A 22,833-nucleotide genomic window follows, 5' to 3' on the forward strand; every position below is an offset into this window, starting at 1 on the left:
CTGAACTTTGGATATCCTGTTGATATAACGAAAGTAAACACTACCGTGAAAAATTGTGAAATTTAGAAGCTTGGCTTTCACGTAATTAGCGATAACGATGGCCGATTCAGGTGATATACATGTTCAAGGTCAACGAAGCGAATCACAGGTGAGTGAGTCCTCACGTGCGGTGGACAATGTCACTCCTTACATTACCAGGGTACAGGCTTATTTACACACGGTCCCTGTGGTTGAAAATGGACAAAAACGATGTTTAGATGAAATCTCCCCTGACAATTCCTCCCAGACAGATCCAAAACGTTTATTGAAATACGAGTCGCCCGTTCAAGCTGACCAGACATGTGAATCCTCCATGTTCGTTTCGCTTGACCCTGTATGTTTTCGTGACCAAATGTTACAATCACTCGAGGACTCAGAGTTTATAAAACGCCTAGTGAAGATCCTCGCAGCTCCAGTTGCTGAAGCAGTATCTAAGGCTATGGATTCTGTCTGCAAAGATTCCGTTTCAAAGCTTGCTGAGGACAAAATGAATAAGATTCTCGAAAATAAAGAAGATCTCAAACAAGTGTTGTCTGGTTCTGTTGAGACTGACATTAAAAAGAAAATGAAAACCCAAGACGAACATTTTCAGAAAATCTTGAAAACCAAGGATGACGAAATTTCTGCCCTCCAAGTTAAGATCAAACAGCTAGAGTTGGCCCAAAAACAGCATGATGATGTTTTAGACGAACACGAACAGTATAGTAGACGTACATGCCTAAAGTTTATCAATGTACCTGTACCTGATGAAGAATCGTTCAGTTCATTAAAAGCGGTCTTAGATCTTTGTAACCGAAAGTTAAAGGTGAAGATTACAGAATCTCAGATTTCCCGTTGTCATGTCCTTGGACCAGTCAGGAATGGGAAAACAACGATAATAGCACGCTTCGTCCGGTACTTTGATCGACAAAATGTTTTTGAAGCAAAATCACTCTTGAAACAAAACGGTCACGGCACTATGATTATCGAGGCTCTCACCAAACGGAGACAGGCTATAATAAGTGAACTAAACAAACTCCGTCATGAGAAAAGAATATCATCGTTCTGGACTCGTGACGGCAGAATTTTTGCGCAGAAACAACAAGGCGATAGGAAAACGCAGATTCATTGCATCAGTGACATCATAGCTCTCGTTCCGGATTTCCAGCCCAATCTGCGTCGTTAAGACAATCTGGCTATTGAAACCTCCTGAAAATTTTGATATGTGTTGTTGTTTTTTCTCTCTATGTAACGAAAACAATTATGGTTAAACTTCTCCATGCGTGTATATACATGTATATATTATATAAATGATAAGCATGAATATATAAATGTATATTCATTTGGAAACTCAGTGTAAATATGTAGTCTTTATAACACAATGATTGGTTTTTTTTATCATTACTGTGAAATACTTTGATTCTCAAAAAAACTGCTTTCGATCATTTGCAGCACTATAATAAGCGTGTTAATGTCTAATAAATATTAATTTACCTTCTTAAACCACTTTTGAATCACCTTTCAAAGGTTCATAATGTTAAGAAAAATGAAAATCTCAATCTGAATACATGTACACTTTGTATACAGCAAGTGATAAAAAACACAAACATTATGTGAAAGTAAGATCAACCGTTGGAGTTGCATATAATTCTTTATTTACATTATTGTTTCAATCTTCATCAACAATTACAAAAATTATAGCTGACTTATTTAATGTGTTGAATACCAGGTTAAAAAAAAAGATTAATATTATTATGTATATTTTATATTTATAGAATTGCCTCGTAATTTGTTTGTAAAACACCAAGGACATTATGTTAAAAAATATTAGATGCAATAGGATCGGACATTTAGATTCAGCTTAACCCTATTTATTTACTGATTTATTTATGAATTCTCTCATGCAGCTAAATATGTCGTTCCTTGCATTTTTTTTTTTTTTTTTTTTTTTTTTTAGTTGACTCCATCAGCAAGAACGATAACTCTTCCTGAGTGTTACTTTTCTGTAATCTATCATGCAACTAGAGTTGTCGTCTCTTGGATCGTTTCACCATGAGTAATAACTGACAGTATTGAACAGGTCCTTTCAGTCATTGCTAGTACACACATTTTAAAAGTTTTTCATAATTATTTAATTACCATTATCGTTGGCGGTTAAATATTCCAAATACCTCTGTGTTACAACTTGTACGTTTAGTTTGTATAGTAGTTTGTTCATGTTGTATATATATCTCATTGTTATATTTTTTTTGACATCTTGTCAACATTGCACATTCAATAATACTTGTATATAAGTAATATATATACTGTTGGTTCGTGTTTTTGGTCCCCCCTCTCCGAATATCTTTTCAATAACGCACGTCTTTTTTTCACGTTTTATAATTTTGATACTATTTTGGGACTATTGATACTGGAGTTAACCTTGAGTAATGTTAGCCGTATTTTCTAAGATGTGTTTTTTTTTTTTTTTTGTTTTTTTGTTATTATTATTATTTATCCAAAATCATCTTGTTGATTTATCTAAGTCAATAATCAAATTATATTTATACTTAAAATAGAGAAAATTATCAATTTCAAGTGTTTAAATGATGTTCTATCATAAAGCCTCTTTACTGACCTTACAATTGCAAACACTCTATATATGCATAAATATCTTGTATGTATTTTATTTTTATTTCTTCCTTTCACCCCTTTACCATGTTTTGATTGTTCGTTTCCTTTATACGCCATGCTCATGATCTTCTACTGGACTTTTACACGTTTCATTTTGTTCACTCCGATCTGCCACTCGTATGTATCAGTTGTACAAGTTTTTATTTTTGATAATGGGTAATGATTATATGTCTCACCGAGTGGCAATTGGTACATTTTACTCCAAAGCCTACGGTAAATGTTTTTTGAAATATATGTTCATTTTCTTTTCCTATTATAAATGTTTTTCGCATATCAAAAGTACACTCAAGTTTGATTTTTTCATTTGTTTAAATTATATTAATATGTTTTTGATATCAAATCTTCACAACATTGATTTTAAATTTATTTTAATGCTGCTTTTGTTACAACATATGGATATTGAGTCAAACCCTGGTCCCGATTCAGGTGAGCTATCAATTTTCCATGTTAACATCAGAAGTTTCCGAAACAAGCTAGAATATATAGAAACCCTTGCAGATGAATATGACATAATATGTCTTACTGAAACACACCTAGATGCTAGTCTCTCTACTAATGATTTACTGATTACTGGTTATCATTCTCCTTTTAGACTTGATAGAAATCATGCTGGAGGTGGTGTTCTTGTTTATGTTAGTAGTATTTTGAAAGTAAATAGACTCACTGATTTTGAAGTACACAATATTGAAGTCTTATGGTTGCAAGTTTTCCTTCCTAGCAATAAGCAAATTATAATTGGCACAGCATATCTTTCTAATTATCATAACAATATTCAATTTTGGGATGTCCTGAGATTATCCTTAGATAATGCCAAGAATATTTCAAGTAATGTTATTTTATTGGGAGATCTTAATGTAGATATGCTTAGTGTTCCTCAAAATCATGTATTTGTGGATATCATAAACACCCATGATATGAAAAATGTTATTAGTGAACCTACACGAATAGGTGAAACTAGATCAAGTTTGTTAGACCCTATTTTGTTATCAGATTCCTTACACTGCATAGATTCGTCTGTTATTGAATCGGACAAATTGTATACTGATCATGAAGCCTGTATTGCTTATGTCTCAATTCCGTTTAAAACAAAACCCGTATTCAAAAGAAAAGTGTGGTTATACAATAAAGGCAATTTTCAACTATTCAATAACTTGATTAGGGATTATGATTGGAACGCTCTCTTTGAAAACTGTAATTCAGTACATTTTGCTTGTGATAATTTTACAAAAGTTTTTCTTGAATTTGCAAATACATGTATACCCAATAAAGAAGTAACTGTCAGGCCTTATGATAAACCGTGGATGAACTCTGAGTTAAGAAAAAACATGAGATTAAGAGACAGGTTAAGGAAATTAGCAATAACGTCTAAGAGTCCTAGAGATATAGCAAATTTCAAAACTCAGCGAAATAAGGTAAATAATATGAAAAAATATGCAAAAATGACATTCTACGATAATGTAGGTGAAGTAATTGATCACGATTATAAAGGAGACCCCGGAAATTATTGGAAATTGGTAAAGAAACTTCTAGGTAGTTCAGGAACTACTGAGTCTATCCCCACTCTTATAGATCCAAACACTGGTCAGTTATCTGCTGATGATAAAGATAAAGCAGATTTACTAAATAATTATTTCTGTAGTATTACCCATATAAATGATAATAATGCCGAACCTCCACTCTTAGAAACAAAAACTAATGGTAATTTTAATTCTTTGATTATAGATGCTAATGAGGTTTGTGATGTTTTAAAAAATCTAAAACTTGGTAAAGCATCAGGTGATGATGGAATCAGTCATCATATGCTTAAATACACTGCTGACACTGTTTGCAAACCTTTAGAAATTCTCTTTAATCTATCCCTATCGTCTTGTGTTTTCCCAGATATGTGGAAACTTGCTAAAGTAATGCCACTTTTTAAAAAGGGAGATAAACACTCCATTTCTAACTATAGACCTATATCTCTTCTTTCGACTGTTGGAAAAGTATTTGAAAGGGTAGTTTATAAGCATATTTATAATTATTTCCTTGAAAATTCGTTATTTTTCCAGTTCCAATCGGGCTTTATGCAGGGACATTCAACAGTTTACCAATTGATAGAAATTTTTCATAACATTTGTATAAATCTGGAAGAAAAAAAACATACTTGTATGGTTTTTTGTGATATCTCAAAAGCTTTTGACCGGGTATGGCACAAAGGTCTACTTATAAAATTACAATCATATGGTATTTCAGGAAATTTCTTGTTATGGTTAGAAAATTATCTTAGTCATCGACAACAAAAAGTATTTATTAATAATTCATTTTCCGAAATTGGTAGGATTATGGCTGGAGTCCCCCAAGGCTCAATACTTGGTCCACTTCTTTTTGTTATCTTCATAAACGATATTGCTGATGAACTTGAATCTTCTACTCGTCTTTTTGCGGACGATACAGCTCTATTAAAATCCTCATCATCATGTAGAGACATTGAACATGCACTTAACAGCGATTTAGAAAAGATAAATAGGTGGGCAAAAAGATGGCTAGTATCTTTTAATCCCAATAAGACTGAAGTGCTCTTCATTTCAAACTTGAATGACATTGATGCAGATTTAGATTTGATTTTTGATGGTAACTTTCTAGATTTTAGTCAATTTCATAGACACCTTGGGGTAACTTTTAATTCAAATGCCAATTGGTCTGATCATGTCAATGAAATCTACAAATCTGTTATGAAGAAAATAAATGTATTGCGTAAACTTAAATATATGCTAAAGCGTGATACCCTTTTACAGATTTATAAGTCATTTATACTACCGATTTTAGAATATGGTTGTGAAGTTTGGGATGGTTGCTTTTCAATTGATTCAGATAAGTTAGAAAGGGCACAAAGAGAAGCAGCAAGAATAATCACGGGTTTGCCATCATTTGCAAAAAACGAATCTCTTTATAGTGAATCAGGTTTGGAAGTACTAAGTGATAGGAGAGCTAGAAGAAAACTTAAATTATTACATAAGATGAAAACTCATGATACTCCTAACTTTCTTTCGAATCTATTACCTCCCACAGTTGGTGAAAATAATCAATATGCTCTAAGAAACAATAACGACTTTTGTATTCCAAACTATCGACTCTCCTCCACTCTCAAGTCTTTCTTACCTTCTACTTTAAGAAACTGGAATAATTTAGATAATGATATTAAGTCATTACCCATTTCTTCTTTTAAGATTGCACTTTCCCAACAAATAGTCTCTCATCGACCAATTTATTTTAGCTATGGTGACAGAAAATTAAATATTGTTCACACCAGATTGAGGCACAAATGTAGCAATCTAAATGACGATCTTTTTCGTTCAAATATAGTCGAAAATTCTCGTTGTACAAACTGTGGAAATCATTGTGAAAATGCTTATCACTATTTCTTAGAATGTCCTAATTATTTAGATGCCCGTACAAAGTTAATTAGCGAAATTAATGAGCAAAATCTGGAAATACACCTTAATTTGCTGCTTTTTGGTGATGAAAATTTGGCTTTGGAGGTAAATTGTAAAATTTTTGAACATGTGCAATCGTTTATTAGGTCCAGTGGAAGATTCTGAACATACATATAAGCTTTAAACATACAACAGCTTTTACTACACAATTATTATTAAATTTATTTAAAGTAATATTATTTGATTTGTTTAATCTGTATAAGATATCTAAGTCATCATGTATAATATGTTAATTGTGTTATAATGTTAGGAGACGGCTGTTTAAGTTGGAATAACTTGTGCCTGATCCTTTTGTGTTTTACAATAAAATATGTTTAAAGTAAAAAAGAAGATTAAATTACAAGATTAGTAGGTTTTTGGAATAGATTGCTAAGTAATGATAACAAACTAAGTAGCATTTTATTACAATTGGCCATACATTTGCAAAATGATGCTAATTTTTCTTTTAAATGGATTTAATGTTTACAAAGTATTTTTTAACGATAATTTCTACAAAGATGTTTTGAAACAACGTCTGATTGATCAGTTTATACAAAGATGGTTTTCCGACTGTGCTAACTCATTTCGTGGACAATTATATTCTGAAATTTAAAACAGAATTTTGTATGGAAAAATATTTATTAAATTTGTCAGAACATGCCAGAATACAAATAACAAAACTGCGTACTTCGAATATTAAATTTCCTATAGAAACGGGTAGATGGTATAATATCCCAAAAGTGAATCGTTTATGTAATTTATGCGCCGAAAGCATTGGTGATGAATTTCATTATTTGTTTATATGCAACAATATTACTTTATCGACTCTAAGAAATAAATATATACCTCGCTATTATTATACAAACCCAAATATTGATAAGTTTAAAGGTTTTTTTTATCAATATGCAACCAACAAGTTCTGACAGGTTTATCTATTTTCCTAACCAAAATGTCCCCTCTTTTGTAATTAATTCCTGTGCGGTTGTTTATCTGTTTGTTCTGATTGAAATATTAAGTTATTTATATGTACACATTTATACATATAATGTGGATTTACAAGGTGCGTGTGCGAGCGCGTGACTAAATTGTATAACTACATGCTCATGTACATGTGTGAGAATATTAGGTTTTTGATCGTATGAATGTGTGTGTGTGTGGCAGGTTATACATCTACACACGTAAATGTATGAGGATAATATGGTTGAACGTATACATTGTATGTATGTGTGTGGCTGGTGTTATCATACACAAAAATTACCAAATTTATCTGTCCATTCTGTCAATTATATTTGTATGCCTCCTCATGTTACACATATCTTATGTGTCTGAGTGTTAAAAATAAAAACTTGAAAAATTTTGAATTCAAAAATGGAAAGTTTGAAAATCCCTGGGAAACATGGCAGAAACCTTCTTTGTGGAACTTGTTAAAATTCAAGATCCGAGATGTTGACCGCAGCAATATACCAAGTTCTCAGGTACTGTATATTTGATAGCATTTTTTTGTTTAATGTGAAAAATGTAGAAGTTGTTCTTTAGTTATTTGAATGTCTGCAAAAAAAAAAAAAAAAAAAAATTTACACTATGCTGAAAGCGGTACTGTACTAGTACAGCAGGACATTTTTATGATTACTTTAAGTTGCGAGCCTTTTAAATCATTTTGTGAGTAGAAATATTTGTTATTTATACATGTTCCAGATTGATGCTTAGAATTACTTTTTTTTGTATGTTCATGGTTGCATAGCAACCTTTTTACACAACAAATATGTCATATTCTACTGTATAATTTATTTCTAACGGGAAATATATAGTTAATCTTTGTAATGATTGAAAGCAATTGCATATTGATGTACAGAAAGTTGAAGATTACCAAACTGTAGAAATTCAGCGCATTTAATAAAATAAATTATGAAATGAATAAACAGATGAGTATGTGAACTGTAAAATGTAATTATTGTTTTTTTTTTTTTTTTTTTTTGTGTTTTTTTTTCCCATTAATTCCATCAGAAACGCAAACCTATATAATATTCTGTATATCTTTTATCTTAAATGTACATGCATTCAGTTTCTGGTTTTAAATATCGTATACTGTAAATGCATATCTACACCATATATACGGAAGTCACAAGATGACATATCTAGGTCACAACAAGATGATCATTATTTTATTTATTCACGGTAATTTTATCTTCACTTTCTATTGTGTGCTTTAATACCCGTTATCTGGTGACGTAACATTTCGTGTGCAGGCTATCTATCAGTCAAGTCGGCGATGACAGCACAGATAACTAGTATTAATCAGCGGACCGATATATACAGGTGTTATCGACTGGAATTACCTGTGTGTATATTTACACACGAGCGCTCAGTGCGGCAGGTGAGCTCGTGAGGAATCTCTGAATCAGTTGTGTGTTACATGTGTGAAACGAGGGATTTGTGCAAACCCTGAATTTAGGTAAGTGTCCATTAGAAATGCATTTGAATGTGCCTGATACAGGACTGTCACGTATTTCAACGGATACTGAACAACATATTTTGTGTACGTTAGTGAGTAATATCAACTTGCAGATTCTTTCATCCTCAGTAACCCAGGCGATATATACACTAACGTTATAGTGTAGCGTAGTGTGTAGTGCGATCACCCATAGGTCTCCTACGATGAGATTCTTTAGGATACCTTGTAATAATAGAATAACATTTCTCATTGATAACTTAGAATTTCAACTTTTATATTGTGAGAATCAAACTCACAATGTAATATACATATAGGTCTCTGTCAGAGTGTACCCATCACATACAGTTGTTAAATGTATTTGTTTTGAATCTGGTTTTGACTTATTTGTTATTCAAAAATAATAACTAAAACACAAACTTTACTTGTGACAAACTGTCGAGTATAGTAGATGCCTCTCGAAGAGAGGGGACCTTATATATGGGATCACCTTGTCGTCGGCATCGGTGTTGGTACATTTCTAATCAGTGCAAGTTGTGGAAACAGTAATATCCACAGCAACAAACTGATATTGATTTCTATATTGATTTAGGAATACATGGGCTATGATCTATAATCAGTCAGAAAGAAAACGCTGAATTGAGAATACCACAGTGCGGGAAAAAAAGTTCATAAAACCCAAACACATACAAATATTCACAAATAATTGTATTTTTGCGAACATTTGCGCCATCCTGTGTCTAATTTTGTTGGTTATTTTGTGTCTTGATAAAGAAACATATATTCGACATTTGTCAACTGACAATACTTTGTTCATGAATGCTGTTGAAATTACTTTGTCCTAGGTAATTCGTATCCTACAGACATCAGTTTGTGAAGAACTAGTGTTATCTGGAAAACAACCGTTGATATTATTTCCTTAACCCATCATATTTCTGCTAATATACAATATATATATTGCATATAATGCTTATTAAAAAGCAATGTTAACGATAATTTACCATACGAGAGATCGTCGTATACAACATATATTCAATTCAATCCCAAACTTTATTGACAACGCCATTGCATAACATTCGATCACAAAGCCAAATGAATGACTTTAAAACGTCCGCAGTCGTAAACCGTAGCATCTCGAGGGAACGTCGGTATTTTTTCTATATAGTTGCCCGTAATAGCTTTTCACCTTTCAACTTATTGTCAACATTGACCGTTTTGTAAAATTTAGGCCCCATATCGCTTTAGAATATCGAACCGTAATTTAACCAATTTTAGGATATTTAACTTGTAAAAAGTGGGTTATTCGCAAGCAGACGTGACCGACTTTACGAAACATTACGTATCATGTTTTGTATAGTCGTATCAGCTGTGACGCAACCTAAAGAAAATATCTCGTAATGTCCTGTAACAGCCCATGGTCACTGGTAATCGATTAGACTAGGAGATATCGCTATTTAGGTAAAGATCAACGGCTTTGTATATAAGTAATCCCGTTAAAAGGTCTACCGCCCAATTTCACATTCAACCGTAAATTATTAGACGAGACGTCAAGAGGTACTCCGAAGGTCGAACAAGATCTAGAGGAGACATTCCAAATGATAACAATGTCTGTAGATGCAGACATATTACGTAGTGTTGTCTACACGTTAAGATTGTTTACAAGATTGGCGAGGACGATAAGACGATGTTAATTTTTATTCATTATTTTACCCTAGGATTTTGTCAATATATTTCTCGAATGGACATATATAGATATGTATACCAAACTTTTTTTTGTAATTTCAATTTGTAAGATAACGAAATAAGAATTACATTTTGTCGAACCCATTATTGTTATCAGTTCGTTGCAACGATTTATAAGTGAGTCTCACTTATAAATCCTTGGTTCGTTGTCATCAACGTGGATATGTATAGCCCCTTCATCTCGATTAACAATTGTCTTCGCTTCTATGTTCAAACAATATGTTCTTCATGAAATTCTAATTAACGTTTAGAAAATATCTCAATTTCAACCCAGGAAAATTAGTTTTTATTCTTTGCCAGTTATCATATACTGATGCGAGAACAACCCATTTCCACGTCTTGTTCAAGTATTCAACTATTCCAGTCTGCTTTATCACAAGCTACATTCGAAAGTTTTGAGTTTACGCTCGATAAATAAATTATGAGAAGTTTCTTGTGTACTTTATAAATGTACCTAGGAAAACGAGGGGCTTGACCTAGAAAAAACGGACTATAAAAGAATGGTCAAGAACTGACCATTATTTGAACAGAAAATTAAATATTTACAGGATTTTTTTTCGCTGAATATCACTGGACGTGGTCAGTTTTCCGATCCCCACCTAAACACCTCCTGTCACGTTCTGGGTGCTTTATGCCATTGAAGTCATTCAAATGTACACAGTGGTCATTTTCTCAAACTTTTGTTTATTTTGTCACATTCCGGAATGTTTAGCATAATAGACCCCTATACACCTACATTTATATTGTCATTTTGTACATGTATAAACATTACTGGCTTTAAAATCTCTTTAAACAGACAGAGGAGAATTTTATAATTGTTTGCGAAAATGTTTATACATTGATATGGGGATCACTTATGTTCATAATTCCAAAATAAATTTTGATCAAAATGAACTACATTCACACAATAAAACAATCCATAAATGTTACAACAGTACATTGTATGTGAATTTTGCTGATCATGCACTCTCGGTCATGTAATAATACTCACAGTAAATGACAACTCATATTTTAAATCATCAAACTAACTATATCCTCCTTAACTCGAGCTTCTCTAATAAGAGACCACTTTTCAATCTTCCTTGAGTGGTCGCTCAAGACAGATTCGACTTTACTCTGATTGTGCTGTCAAGAAAATTGAAGATCTTCCTCGTCTCCACCCGAACGTCTTATAATTACGGTGACATATTTGTAACCTTAAGCTATTGTTGATTTTGTCACAACAAAATGAATTTGGAGTATCTTGAGGCAAAGGTAAACACTGAAGTCATCGATTTGACAAATATCTTCCGGATCGTTCGCAGTTTGTATCGCCGAAGGCATAGGACCGAATTATTTATTCCGTGTTTGTTTACAGTGATTGATTATTGATTTCGATTGTTAATAGTTTTACCGATATGGCACATAAATTATTCGATGTGTACTTCTGACGTATACGGGAAAGGCATTACGGATCCTGGGGGAAAGCCGGAGTTCCGGAGGAAAACTCTTCCCTATGTATCTGGTACTTTCAATACCATTTCTTTAGCGTGCTATAATACATTGACTAATCTATAACGAAGGAACGCAAGATGGATTAAGAGAAAATAGACTACATCATTAACATTTAGAATAAAAAGTTTACCCAATTACTTCAATAGATATTCAAGTCCCAACTTTTTCTTTCAGTGTTCGGTAGTACATTTGTAAGCGGGAATAGTCATGTGAGCACAGAATAACACACATGTACTTGGATAGGCTGGGTAAATGTTTATATTAACAGTTAAAAACCATAAAGGATTAACTTGAATAGATTGTTTATGTAATGGAGATATAACACGCGAAGCGGTTTATGATGAGAGTACACTCAGATTTTTGTGTTATATCTCCATAACATAAAAAATCTATTCAAATTAATCCTTATAATTCATTTTACTAAAGATATTCTCTTCAACATTTAAAATTCATTTTGGGACTCTTTCGTCTATGAAATTATTACGCCGTCATCTCAGCCAATCAGAAGCGACGTTACAAACGGCGACGCCATTTTTTCCTTTATGGGCTGTTAAAGTAAATTTTTAAGCCAATGAAAATGCTCGTAACAAGCAAAATTGAATTATTACTATGTATGTAAATGATTTAAGAAAAAGATAAAGATTGTGTCGTCATATTCAGGAATTGCACGCAAGTTACAAATATAATGTTCCAAATATGTTTTAATAAAGATACACGCAACTGTCATGCGTTTAATTCCAGACTGTATGTAATTGATTTTAGAACATTTTATAATATACATGTATTTTAATAATTTCTACATTTACTGTCATTTTTAGTATTGAATTGATCAGATTCATGCAAATCAACCGTTCAAAGCTTTGAATTATCTCAATTCAATTTCATTTTGTTTATTTCCGTTATAAGACACAAAGTACAATTTTAATACATATCAAATAATTTGAATCATCTCGCTAGACCCTTTATCGGTAATGTGTGTTTATTTAGAATAATGATAGTGATTATGTAAATAAAGCGTCATTTTATACCACAAAGAGAACAGTCCCGAATGAGTTATAGCTATTGTTTTACAATCTCCATTGTCGTGTCAAATCACCTATCATAATCAGCTTGTGTTTGTATAATATTCCGTTAAAATCTACTCATCATACCGCTCAAGCTTTATATAAAAGTGGTACAACTTCACTGTCGTCACATTTCTGTACGAGTATAGAGTTATTGATTGACGGATATTGACTAGGCTTATTGATCTCTTCCCCATATCAAATATAATTCTGCGATGGAGCAAGTGACTGAATTTGAATTCTCTAGCTGTCCTCGACCTCTGTTTTGTGGGCAACAGATGGCCGGAGATCGACATTCACTGGGACAACTAGAGATTGTATTCTTTCTCATAATTGTGATATTTCTCAACCAGCACAGAATCATACGTGAAACACTGGATTTTATTTGTGGGTTAGACGTTTAATATATGGATATAGTGAAATTGGATTTCATACCCAATTGCGAAACGTACATCCATCACTTTTCATAAATGCACAACTTGAAGCCATAACCTGTTTTTCCAGTGCATTCGTTAATTATGACTTTTCTGATTGCGAAATGGATCTTTTTTTTTAAATACATGTATCAGAATAAAGTGCATATTTTAAGCACAGGGACCTGGCAAGGAATTTTGAACCAACAGTATATATACCAGGTCCCTGTGATTTTGAGGCATAAAATGCATTATCGACAACATTTTTCTTTTCGTTACGGGAATGTATTACAAGTTTATGTATGGATGTATGGGTTGCCTTATCAGTCGCTCGCTAACATCTCTAAATGGACGAGTTATATATATAAATAGTTTGTGGTCATGGTTCGTTGATATTAGTAATATAAGCCAACATTGATATAACTTCCATCTAGGTACGTGACAGTTTGATATTAGGATTGGAAAAAAGTAATATGTATATTTTATATGCCATTATGTCTATTGCATGAAATCGATAAAAATTTAAAAAAATAATAATAATAAAACTCACCAAAAATGTAAATTTCCTGTCGGTGTGTCATTCACAAAGTACGGCTGGCTTTTTACCTCAGATGACAGAAAAATATACTGTTATAGATTGCATATAGAGCTTGACAAATGATGACCCGATACCGTTATCAAATGGGATGAAATGGGAAGTATACGCAGCTAAGTGAACACTGAGGAAAGCATGATGGTTGTGTTACACCTTTCGTTTTGTGTGGTAATGCATATGTATGTAAATTCTCGGCGATTTCAATGTGTATAGAGACAGCCCCGCGTTTTGAAACCAAAGTAGGGTAGACCAGGAGAAAAGACCTAATTTACATTAATTTATATTTGTATATTGCTTGGGTGTCGAGATGAAACCTATATCATGTTAGCTTACTATTTCAATCTTCTCCAGTGTCGAAGCGACCATGTATGACATTTGACCTCCAGCACTGGTCTTGAATTTTGACCTCAGAGGAGACAAGGACGAAGATTGTGCGACCACGTGTGTTGAGAAAGAACAGAGAAATGGCAATCTGGTTCCTAGCAACGGTACTGGTTCTCGGGGAAACTTTTACAGAAGGTAAGAGTGCATGTACATATACAATGGGTAAAGTGGATTTCATTTATGTACATGTGGTAAAGAACCTGTTTGATTATCTCCTCGCACGTGTATAGCGCGTGATTACAGTGTATTATTATTGATTAAATCTTGTGATAAAACTTGACGTCACAGCTTTAGTTTGTGCTGTGACGCCATGGCATTTTTAAAGTATTTGAAGGCGCTTCGTGGTTTAAATTTATATGAATCTATAAATAAATGAATTTTGAAATGATAGAATAAAACAAGTTTGCAATTTATGTTGCAGCATCTATAGCTAGCAAAATTGGAAATTGTTGCTATAATGTAGCTACACATTAATGCGGTTCAAAATTATTACATTTCCCTTTTCATTTTGTTAAAATGTAGATGCTAAATTGATAAATCTTTGAGAAGCATCAGTTCTAGACCTATCTGAAATATATTAGCATGCTGTTCAAATGTTTCATAACGCAAAATCTTTATTTTTTTTTCATTTTATGGTATTGCTAGTTCGATAGTTATGGCACACTGTAAAGTACTTCTGTGACAGCTTTTGAGTATACGTAGAAAATAAAAAAGAAGTAATCAGAAAAATAATGTTAACAGACAAACAGCCAATTCAATCGAAATCACATAAACATCTAACCCACTTTCCCTTTAGTTGCAGCACCTATATGTACGTATATAATGTCACTAAAACTAGATTTATTCTGTATTTCCAGCGGCGTGGCTTGAGCTTACAAACGTCACATGCGCAGAAACATCACACGTGGTCGAAGACGGAAGCTCTTCAGTAACGCCATACTATCTGACGTGGGACGGGCGCAAACTCCCAGGAAACTGTAGAGTTGGGTTCAACATCACACATCTTGATCAATTTCAACTTTGTGTCAACGTGGAAGCCTTTTCTTTGGAGACGTGTGCCTTTCATATGCAATATTTTGATGGTTCGTCAATGAAGCAAGTTAGTATATAACCGTTATGGTGTGATATTACGAATTATCGTAATGTATTGACCATTTTATTTTGGTCTATTGTAAGTGATTACAGGGAAAGACCATGAACCATGCAAATATTCAACGTATAAATTGTTACATACAACCGAAATGGCAGCTCCGGACCATATCCGGTAGCCAGATGTTTGCGAGGTATGATTCTGAACCATGAAAGTATTGAATGTGTACGTTGTTACATACCACCGAAATGGCAGCTCCGACAGCCTGTGTTATACATACCACCGAAATGGCAGCTCCGACAGCCTGTGTCACTTTCGAATAAATGATAAACCGCTGATATACATGTATAACATTTTCACCCCCCCCCCTTATTTCTGATTATTTCATTTTCTTTGACATGTTGACATTTTTTGCAGATAATTAATTGTGGAACACTGAAGAAGGAATACTGTGTTGCATCTAATGAATTGTTCATCAAATTCACAACTTCACAGAAAACTTCATCCATGGTAACCATTAAAGTCACAGCTAAATCTAGAGCTGATAAATGTAAGTTTACTACGCATGCTCATTACATACATTCATACTTCTGGCTAAGACTAAGGAACCAGACTAATTTGGGACAAAATGTAAATACATTAAAGTTTCTTGTTTATTTGTATATATTCAACCAAATTAAAAAAGAGAGAGTAAGTCCGTTTTTAACACATTTTGTAGTTAATTATTATATTGTACAGGAATTCAAGAATGTTAGAATTTTAGTCAAAACCTTGGTGCATTGTTTCTACAGTCAAACTGGGATTCTGACTCTAAAATTCTTTCAACTCGTCAGGATTTAGTACTATATTATTATAAATCTGTAGGTATAGAATATAGACACGAATCAATAATGTCTAAATGTCCGAAATTGAAATGATATCTCTCAAAAATTCAATGGTCTACGTCAAGGCGATGCCTTTAGTCAATAACGCTTTTTAAAAAAAAACTTTTAAACGTGAAACGCATTACCGTATTTTCACAAATATATGGTAGCTAATTTCAGCCATGTCGTCAAGCGAAGAACGACAGTCTGACAACGCACCAAGCGAAGAACGGCAGTGGGACAACGCACCAAACGAAGTGCGACAGTACGACAACGCACCAAACGAAGAGCGACAGTGCGCCACTTGAAGAGCGACAATCCGTTTCTCGTATGGCACATTGTCGCATTTCGCCGGACGTATGGTCATTTTTGCTTGGAGCATCGTCGCTCTTTGCTTGGTCAACGCCCTGCCGCTCTTCATTTGGGACATAATATTTGTCGTTCTTTTGTTGGCGCATACATTGTCGCTCTTCGCATAATGAACAGTCTGTCTTCCATGACGCTGGTGCCACATGATCGAAGTTAGTCACTGTTTTATTCATCGATATCATCATATCTTTAAAAGTGATTCTAAAATCACTTTTCTGAATTTAGGGACGATGAAATATTTATACTAGACATTGTTAGATATTGAAATTATTATACCAGATAAATATTTATAAAATGTATCGATTTGAGAGATATATTAATCAATATTGTTATTTTCTTTTCCTTAGCAGTTTTGATTGCCATCGGGTGTGTTCTTAGTGCTGCGGCCTTTGGAGCGTTTTTCGTGACAATGTACGCTTTGAGGAGATCTGCCAACAACGAAGGAAAATCTTGTTTGATATGGAAATGTTTGGATGTATGTATTCCGGAGAAAACTGTGCAGCCTTCCTTAACTTTAGACTATACCCTACACACGATTAGCCTTCCACGTGCAGGATATATCAATCAAAACCAATATTTGGTGCCCGGAGGAACTCAGCCATTAGGTGAAGTTTCCACGGACCCACCCCCTCCGTACGAACCCCCACCGCCATCATATGAAGAGGTGCACAACCCCAAGTTTGAAGGACGAATTAATATACAAGAATGTGCTATCAGTGACGTCAGAACAGAACTGACCTTTTCTGGAATGAGATTATAGCGAGTTAAACCGGGTATCCGGTTGAACTTGTGTATTAACTAATTCATAATTCAGAAACTAAACGAGATTATATATAGTGATAATTCTGATACATCGAAGTTACGTTGGACTTCCCTTCGTTTCACTTCGTCAAATCAAAGATACTTCCCTTCGTTTCACTTCGTCATACCAGAGTTACTTACCTTCATTTCACTTCGTCATACCAGAGTTACTTCCCTTCGTTTCACTTCGTCATACCAGAGTTACTTCCCTTAGCTCACTTCGTCTGATCAGAGTTACTTACCTTCATTTCTGCCCATTAGTAATGACGGAGTGGACCAATGGGAAACTGTTCATTTGAAACTCTTGATATATTCCAAAATGATAGCGATCAGATAGCACTTAACCGGATATCTAGTTGAAATGTACAAGTATATTAACCGCATTACTGCTCTCGTCATATGGTACGTTCTTTGAATTTAGTTGAGGAAAATATTTGGTATATTTCGATGAGAAATAAGGTAACGAAATTAATAATTTTGAATAATTACATTTTTCATAAAAAATGCAAGTTTACACTTAATATACAGACCTTTTAGGAGGTTCACGAGAACTAGAAGTTGCTACGTAAACCAATTTGTTCGCTTTCAATTAGCAATTTACATATCTAACTTCCAGTAATAACACGCATGACTGAGTTCGCCGTCATTCTATCAGCCTTACCAGACTTGCAATTTCACAAGAAATCTTCAATTACAAAAGTGTTTCACAAATTGATGTAACTTCATTAGCAATAAGGATACTAATTTCGTCAAAATGAAATCAAATCCACACATATACTCGTGCTCAAAAACCTTTAAACTACTATAAGCTGTGAATGTGATAATGTTAAGTTTATTTCATAAAAAAAATGTTTGTTCAAACTTGAGTGGCACAGTAAAACCGTAGCACTATTTGTCATCGTTTGCCAAAAAAAAAATGAAATAAAAATAGCACGGGTTTCTTACCGCTAATAGGTTTCATATGTCGGGCTGCAGTATCTTTTTCTGCTTTAAGTAAATATTTTTGTTCGCCACCTGTGCACGTGTAATAACTTTCTCACATCTCCTTTCCATGATTACAACATTTCGTACCACTCAACGATAGTCCATGTTACGTCAGCCTTGAAGTATCAGAATGATCACATACGTGACTCGCCATATTGTGAGGTCTCGTCTCGCTGAATTTACGGTTTATTTTCTGTTGGCAATCTATATGGATATGATTATTTATAAACATCAAGATGCCAAACTGTTCATATATATATAAATGTCAGATAATTATTATTTCATAGATATCGTATGACGTCAAATCGTCATCGATCATCATTGTACATTTAATGTCACATATTACAAGGTATGAACAAAACTAATAATGGCAACTAATTTATTAACAATTTATCTCAATTTATACATTTTGTTTGTTATAATGGGTTTATCTCATTTGTTAAATACATGAAGGAGGATAGTCAATTAAAGATATATTCCTGATCTATCAGAGTTACTTCCCTTAGTTCAACTCCGTCAGTATTTGAAGGGAAGTAACTCTTGATAGATCAGAATAGTTACTTCCCTTTGAACTTCCTCAATTTGCCTCAATTTGTGCTCTTCTCATTTCTCAAAAGATCTCTCAGCATATCTATAGATGAAAAAGCTTCCAGAAGCACAAGGGCTACTATTTCTGGAAGTAGAAGAGGAAAGATCGAGTTTGGCTCGTCATTATTGGAGGGGAATTAACTGTGATATTTATATTACAGTGTCCCTGCTTATGTCTGCATACTTCATTGATTATTTTCATGTTATGTTATATTTCTGCAAATATCATTAACGTCCTTAAGCAAACTAATGAAAACTAATCAATTAATCAGCATTCGCCCACTATACAGAGTAGGCATGATTAATTACATCGAAGTTATCTCCCCTTGATACTCTGTTAAAAATACATTATAGTTAGCTGACTTGCAGATTACATGTCATAATGTACGAGTTGATATTCAAAGTTGATAATCAATTCTTTTTTTTTTACTTTTGTAATAAACATAAGTGAAATTGACACAAACAATTGAAACATCTTTGTTTTGTTTTAAATTGTGGCGGATCTATCACCATCGTTATGCTGCACTTAAATATGTACAATGACATTTCTTGTAAATGTCCAGGTTTAAGATGACTTTCCGCATATTTACGCTCAATTTTCATTATCATAATGCATATTTAATTTTTGTTACAATCCTCAAGTTGCATACGTTTGGGGTTTTGAGATTTTACCAGGTAACTCGGAAGAAGAAATTATAAAATATATGTCCCTTTCTCATAATTATTTCAAACCTGTAATAAATACAATACGGTGAAGAAATGGCATTTACTTTTACTACAAGTTACCTATAAAATTTTGTATTAAGGTAAAACTCGTAACTTTTAATATTCAGGAAAATAAAAAAGAACGGAGTTTTGAGTGCAAACACACATGGGATTATCTTTAAATCTAGTAATATCTTGCATATTCATAAAACCACTATTCTGGTACGATGGCAAGGAGATATCTCACAACGTCACAAATTACAACACTTAGTGACCTGTACATGTACCGTGTATATCAGGTCCCAGTTTCATGAACATTCTTTAAAATTTAATGAAAAACTTAAAATTTTCCATAGGAAATAATTACGGAATTACTGGGAGTTTCTCTTTTCTCATGTGTTTTATCCAAACCAACCTACATGTACTTCAAACTAATTTTGCGCAGTTATCGACCTCATCTATATTCCCATGGTGACGTCTTCAATTGTTAAGCCATATAAATAATTCATTCTGAGTTTTCGTCACTATATGAATCAACAAACTTACGAAAACAAACATAAGCCTATGAAAACACTATGAATACACTATGAATACAACGATTCTCGTGCATCGATCAGCTGGGCCAGTTTCATATCATTCAAAAAATAGTCCCCCACAATATTTTAATGTATACTATTTAAAGTGTTTTTTCTTGATAAGTCAATCAAATCTTATTTTAACTGTATTTCTTGTTTATCGTTTGTCATTTGCAAAAAAAAAACAAAAAACAAAAAAAACAAACAAAAAAAAAAACAAAAAAAACCAAAATGGTCGACCGGAAGGCGGAAGCTTGAAAACGCGATGTTGTGGAACGACTTTGTCATCCAGCTGTTCCATTAATCTCGTTTCTCGTTGTATATGGGTGTAATAATCTTAATTAGAAATTCTAATGTAAATATATAGATTGAATGTGTTTTTCTTTCATAGCGACTATGAATAGTAGAAGCTATCTACATATCTTCCGAGGAGCGCTATATAACTTGCTCCACAGGATATGTAGATAGTTTCTGCTGTTCATAGCCGCTATAAAAAAATAGAAAAATACATTCAATCCATATTTGATAATCAAATAAGGAGATCATGATGATATTGTATAACACCCTATCATACCAGGTATGGCTGACGATTGACAAGTCAAGCGGTAAGGTGTGTTGATCGTTATCCTTGGCGGTATGCTTCAGTGAGATAGCACTATAAAATGAACAATATAGTTTCCCTATCACAAGGAGACACAGCACTGATAGCGCAGGCCCCCGTGTTAATGCATTGCCATCTTCGATACTCCAGGGGTTACTATCTCTAACGTTGATATAACATTAGTGATAGTAACCCCTGGAGTATCGAGAATGATGCATTGCATTCATTGGATGATTTCTAGAGTTACAGGTTTACAGAATGTTTTCCCACCGAAAGGTCGATACATCTATCGATATTTCCTTCTTGGTATTATTTTAATTTCAAAAGTTGAATCCTCTATATATGACAAACTAGTTTTGGATAATTGTCGAAATGAGTGTGTGTTTTTCTTTTAATAAAAGCAACGGAATTATCAAGATATCTTCGACAAAGTTCGTTAGCTTTCTTAGATATTTTTCTTATGAACTTCGGGCTTTACAGTACTCAACACGAGCCGAGAATCGATGTTATTGATTACAAGACCGCGCACGCCTACACATGTGTAAACGTTGCTACACATATCTATACATGTATATCGTGTTACACACAAATCAACACATCTGTGAAATCTGACGGAATATAACATTTCGTTGAAAGCGCATGATATACAAGTATTCTTTCCGTATGGTAAACTGGTCAGATCTATCTAGATGGACCAGATGTGACGTACATTGTACATTATCATGTAAACTGCAATTTGTTTACAATCTCATGATCAGAACAGCCATAAAATAATCTTTGGAAGACTGGTGCCTGATTAATTATGTTCTATAAATAGAGTAGAGTGATCAAAATACGGAAATGTTAGATTTTTGGTGAACACTAAACCACAATCAAAATGATTCGAAGTGACCAAGGACGTATACTTATCAGTGGCGTAGGAAGATGAAACGTAATGGGGGGGCAACGGTCCTCAATATTTTGTAACAACCCCCCCCCCCCCCCCTTCGCGCGCCCGCACCCACAGGAGATACTTGATAAACTTATTACACATAATCCTCGTACACATCTATATACAGTGATTTTGGTGTTTGGGGGATCCGGGGGTCTCCCCGGGGGAAAAATATACGATTTAGAGTGGCAGAGATGAGATTTACGATACATTTTGTTGAATTTGCGAGAGCTGAAGGAGCCAAATTTTGGTGTTTGGGGGGGGTCCGGGGGTCTGCCCCGGGAAAAATTTTACGATTTTGAATGACTGAGATGAGTTTTACGATGTACTTTGATGAATTTGCGAGCACCGAAGGCGTGAGATTTTGTTGTTTGGGAGGTCCCGGGTACTACCCCGAGAAAAAAATTTACGATTCAGAATGACTGAGATGAGATTTACGATGCATTTTTTGGAATTAGTGAGCGCCGTAGGCGCGAGATTTTGTTTGTTTTTTTGGGGCGGGGGGTCTCCCCCCGTGAAAAATATTACGATTTTGTATTTTGATGAATTTTAAGAGTTCTTAACATGGTATTTTTTTTTTATGTAAAGTTACCTGCTATGAAATGATAATTGTGAGTGCCGGCAGCTCGTTCTGAACATACCGGATTCACACCATCGGCACTCAAAATAATAATGAATTGATTGTCTTGCTAAGACATATAAACAAATTAATCTTTTAAGAAACATTTTTTGAAATAGTATAATCCCTTGATAGATATTTTTAGTCTAGTTAATGTGTATTGAATTTTCATTATTAAAGGTTTGAACATTACTTTCTTGAATGTTTTAGGAAACGCGCCGCACAGCGGAAAAAATTCTAAAATTAAGTACAAGAATGTGCAGGATGACCCTTTTTTGTTTCAAATGTCCATTTTTAGAACATTTCACTCGGCGAAAATGGGGGGGCAAAAAGACATGTTTGCCCCCCCGTACTGGGGAACGGGGGGGCAATTGCCCCCCCTGCCCCCCCGCTTCCTACGCCCCTGGCCTATGCATGATTCG

The 22,833-nt window shown here is 33.9% G+C and overlaps 1 protein-coding gene across 3 annotated transcripts; it reads left to right on the forward strand.

Annotated features, from left to right (window-relative positions):
- The first annotated feature begins 7,760 nt into the window (after positions 1–7,760).
- LOC138336400 (uncharacterized) lies at positions 7,761–19,446 on the forward strand. Of its 3 annotated transcripts, none has more exons than XM_069285886.1 (5): positions 7,761–8,595; positions 14,253–14,420; positions 15,143–15,384; positions 15,793–15,925; positions 16,958–19,446. In XM_069285886.1, exons 2-5 carry the CDS (start codon positions 14,366–14,368, stop codon positions 17,365–17,367), a joined length of 840 nt encoding a protein of 279 aa, XP_069141987.1. In that variant the 5' UTR covers positions 7,761–8,595; positions 14,253–14,365; the 3' UTR covers positions 17,368–19,446. The 3 variants fall into 3 exon arrangements, with proteins under 3 accessions (XP_069141987.1, XP_069141984.1, XP_069141985.1); XM_069285883.1 differs by having other exon boundaries at positions 7,762–8,595; positions 16,955–19,446; XM_069285884.1 differs by lacking the exon at positions 7,761–8,595 and adding an exon at positions 12,676–13,284 and having other exon boundaries at positions 16,955–19,446.
- The last annotated feature ends 3,387 nt before the right edge of the window (positions 19,447–22,833 follow it).

Source organism: Argopecten irradians, chromosome 12, assembly GCF_041381155.1.
Source record: "Argopecten irradians isolate NY chromosome 12, Ai_NY, whole genome shotgun sequence".
Taxonomy (NCBI): Eukaryota; Metazoa; Mollusca; class Bivalvia; order Pectinida; family Pectinidae; genus Argopecten; species Argopecten irradians.

Coding starts and splice junctions, on each gene's coding strand:
- LOC138336400 (XM_069285883.1), top strand. CDS start 14,366: ATGGCAATCTGGTTCCTAGCAACGGTACTGGTTCTCGGGGAAACTTTT. Junction 14,421..15,142: donor CGGGGAAACTTTTACAGAAG/GTAAGAGTGCAT, acceptor CTGTATTTCCAG/CGGCGTGGCTTGAGCTTACA. Junction 15,385..15,792: donor ATGGTTCGTCAATGAAGCAA/GTTAGTATATAA, acceptor CATTTTTTGCAG/ATAATTAATTGTGGAACACT.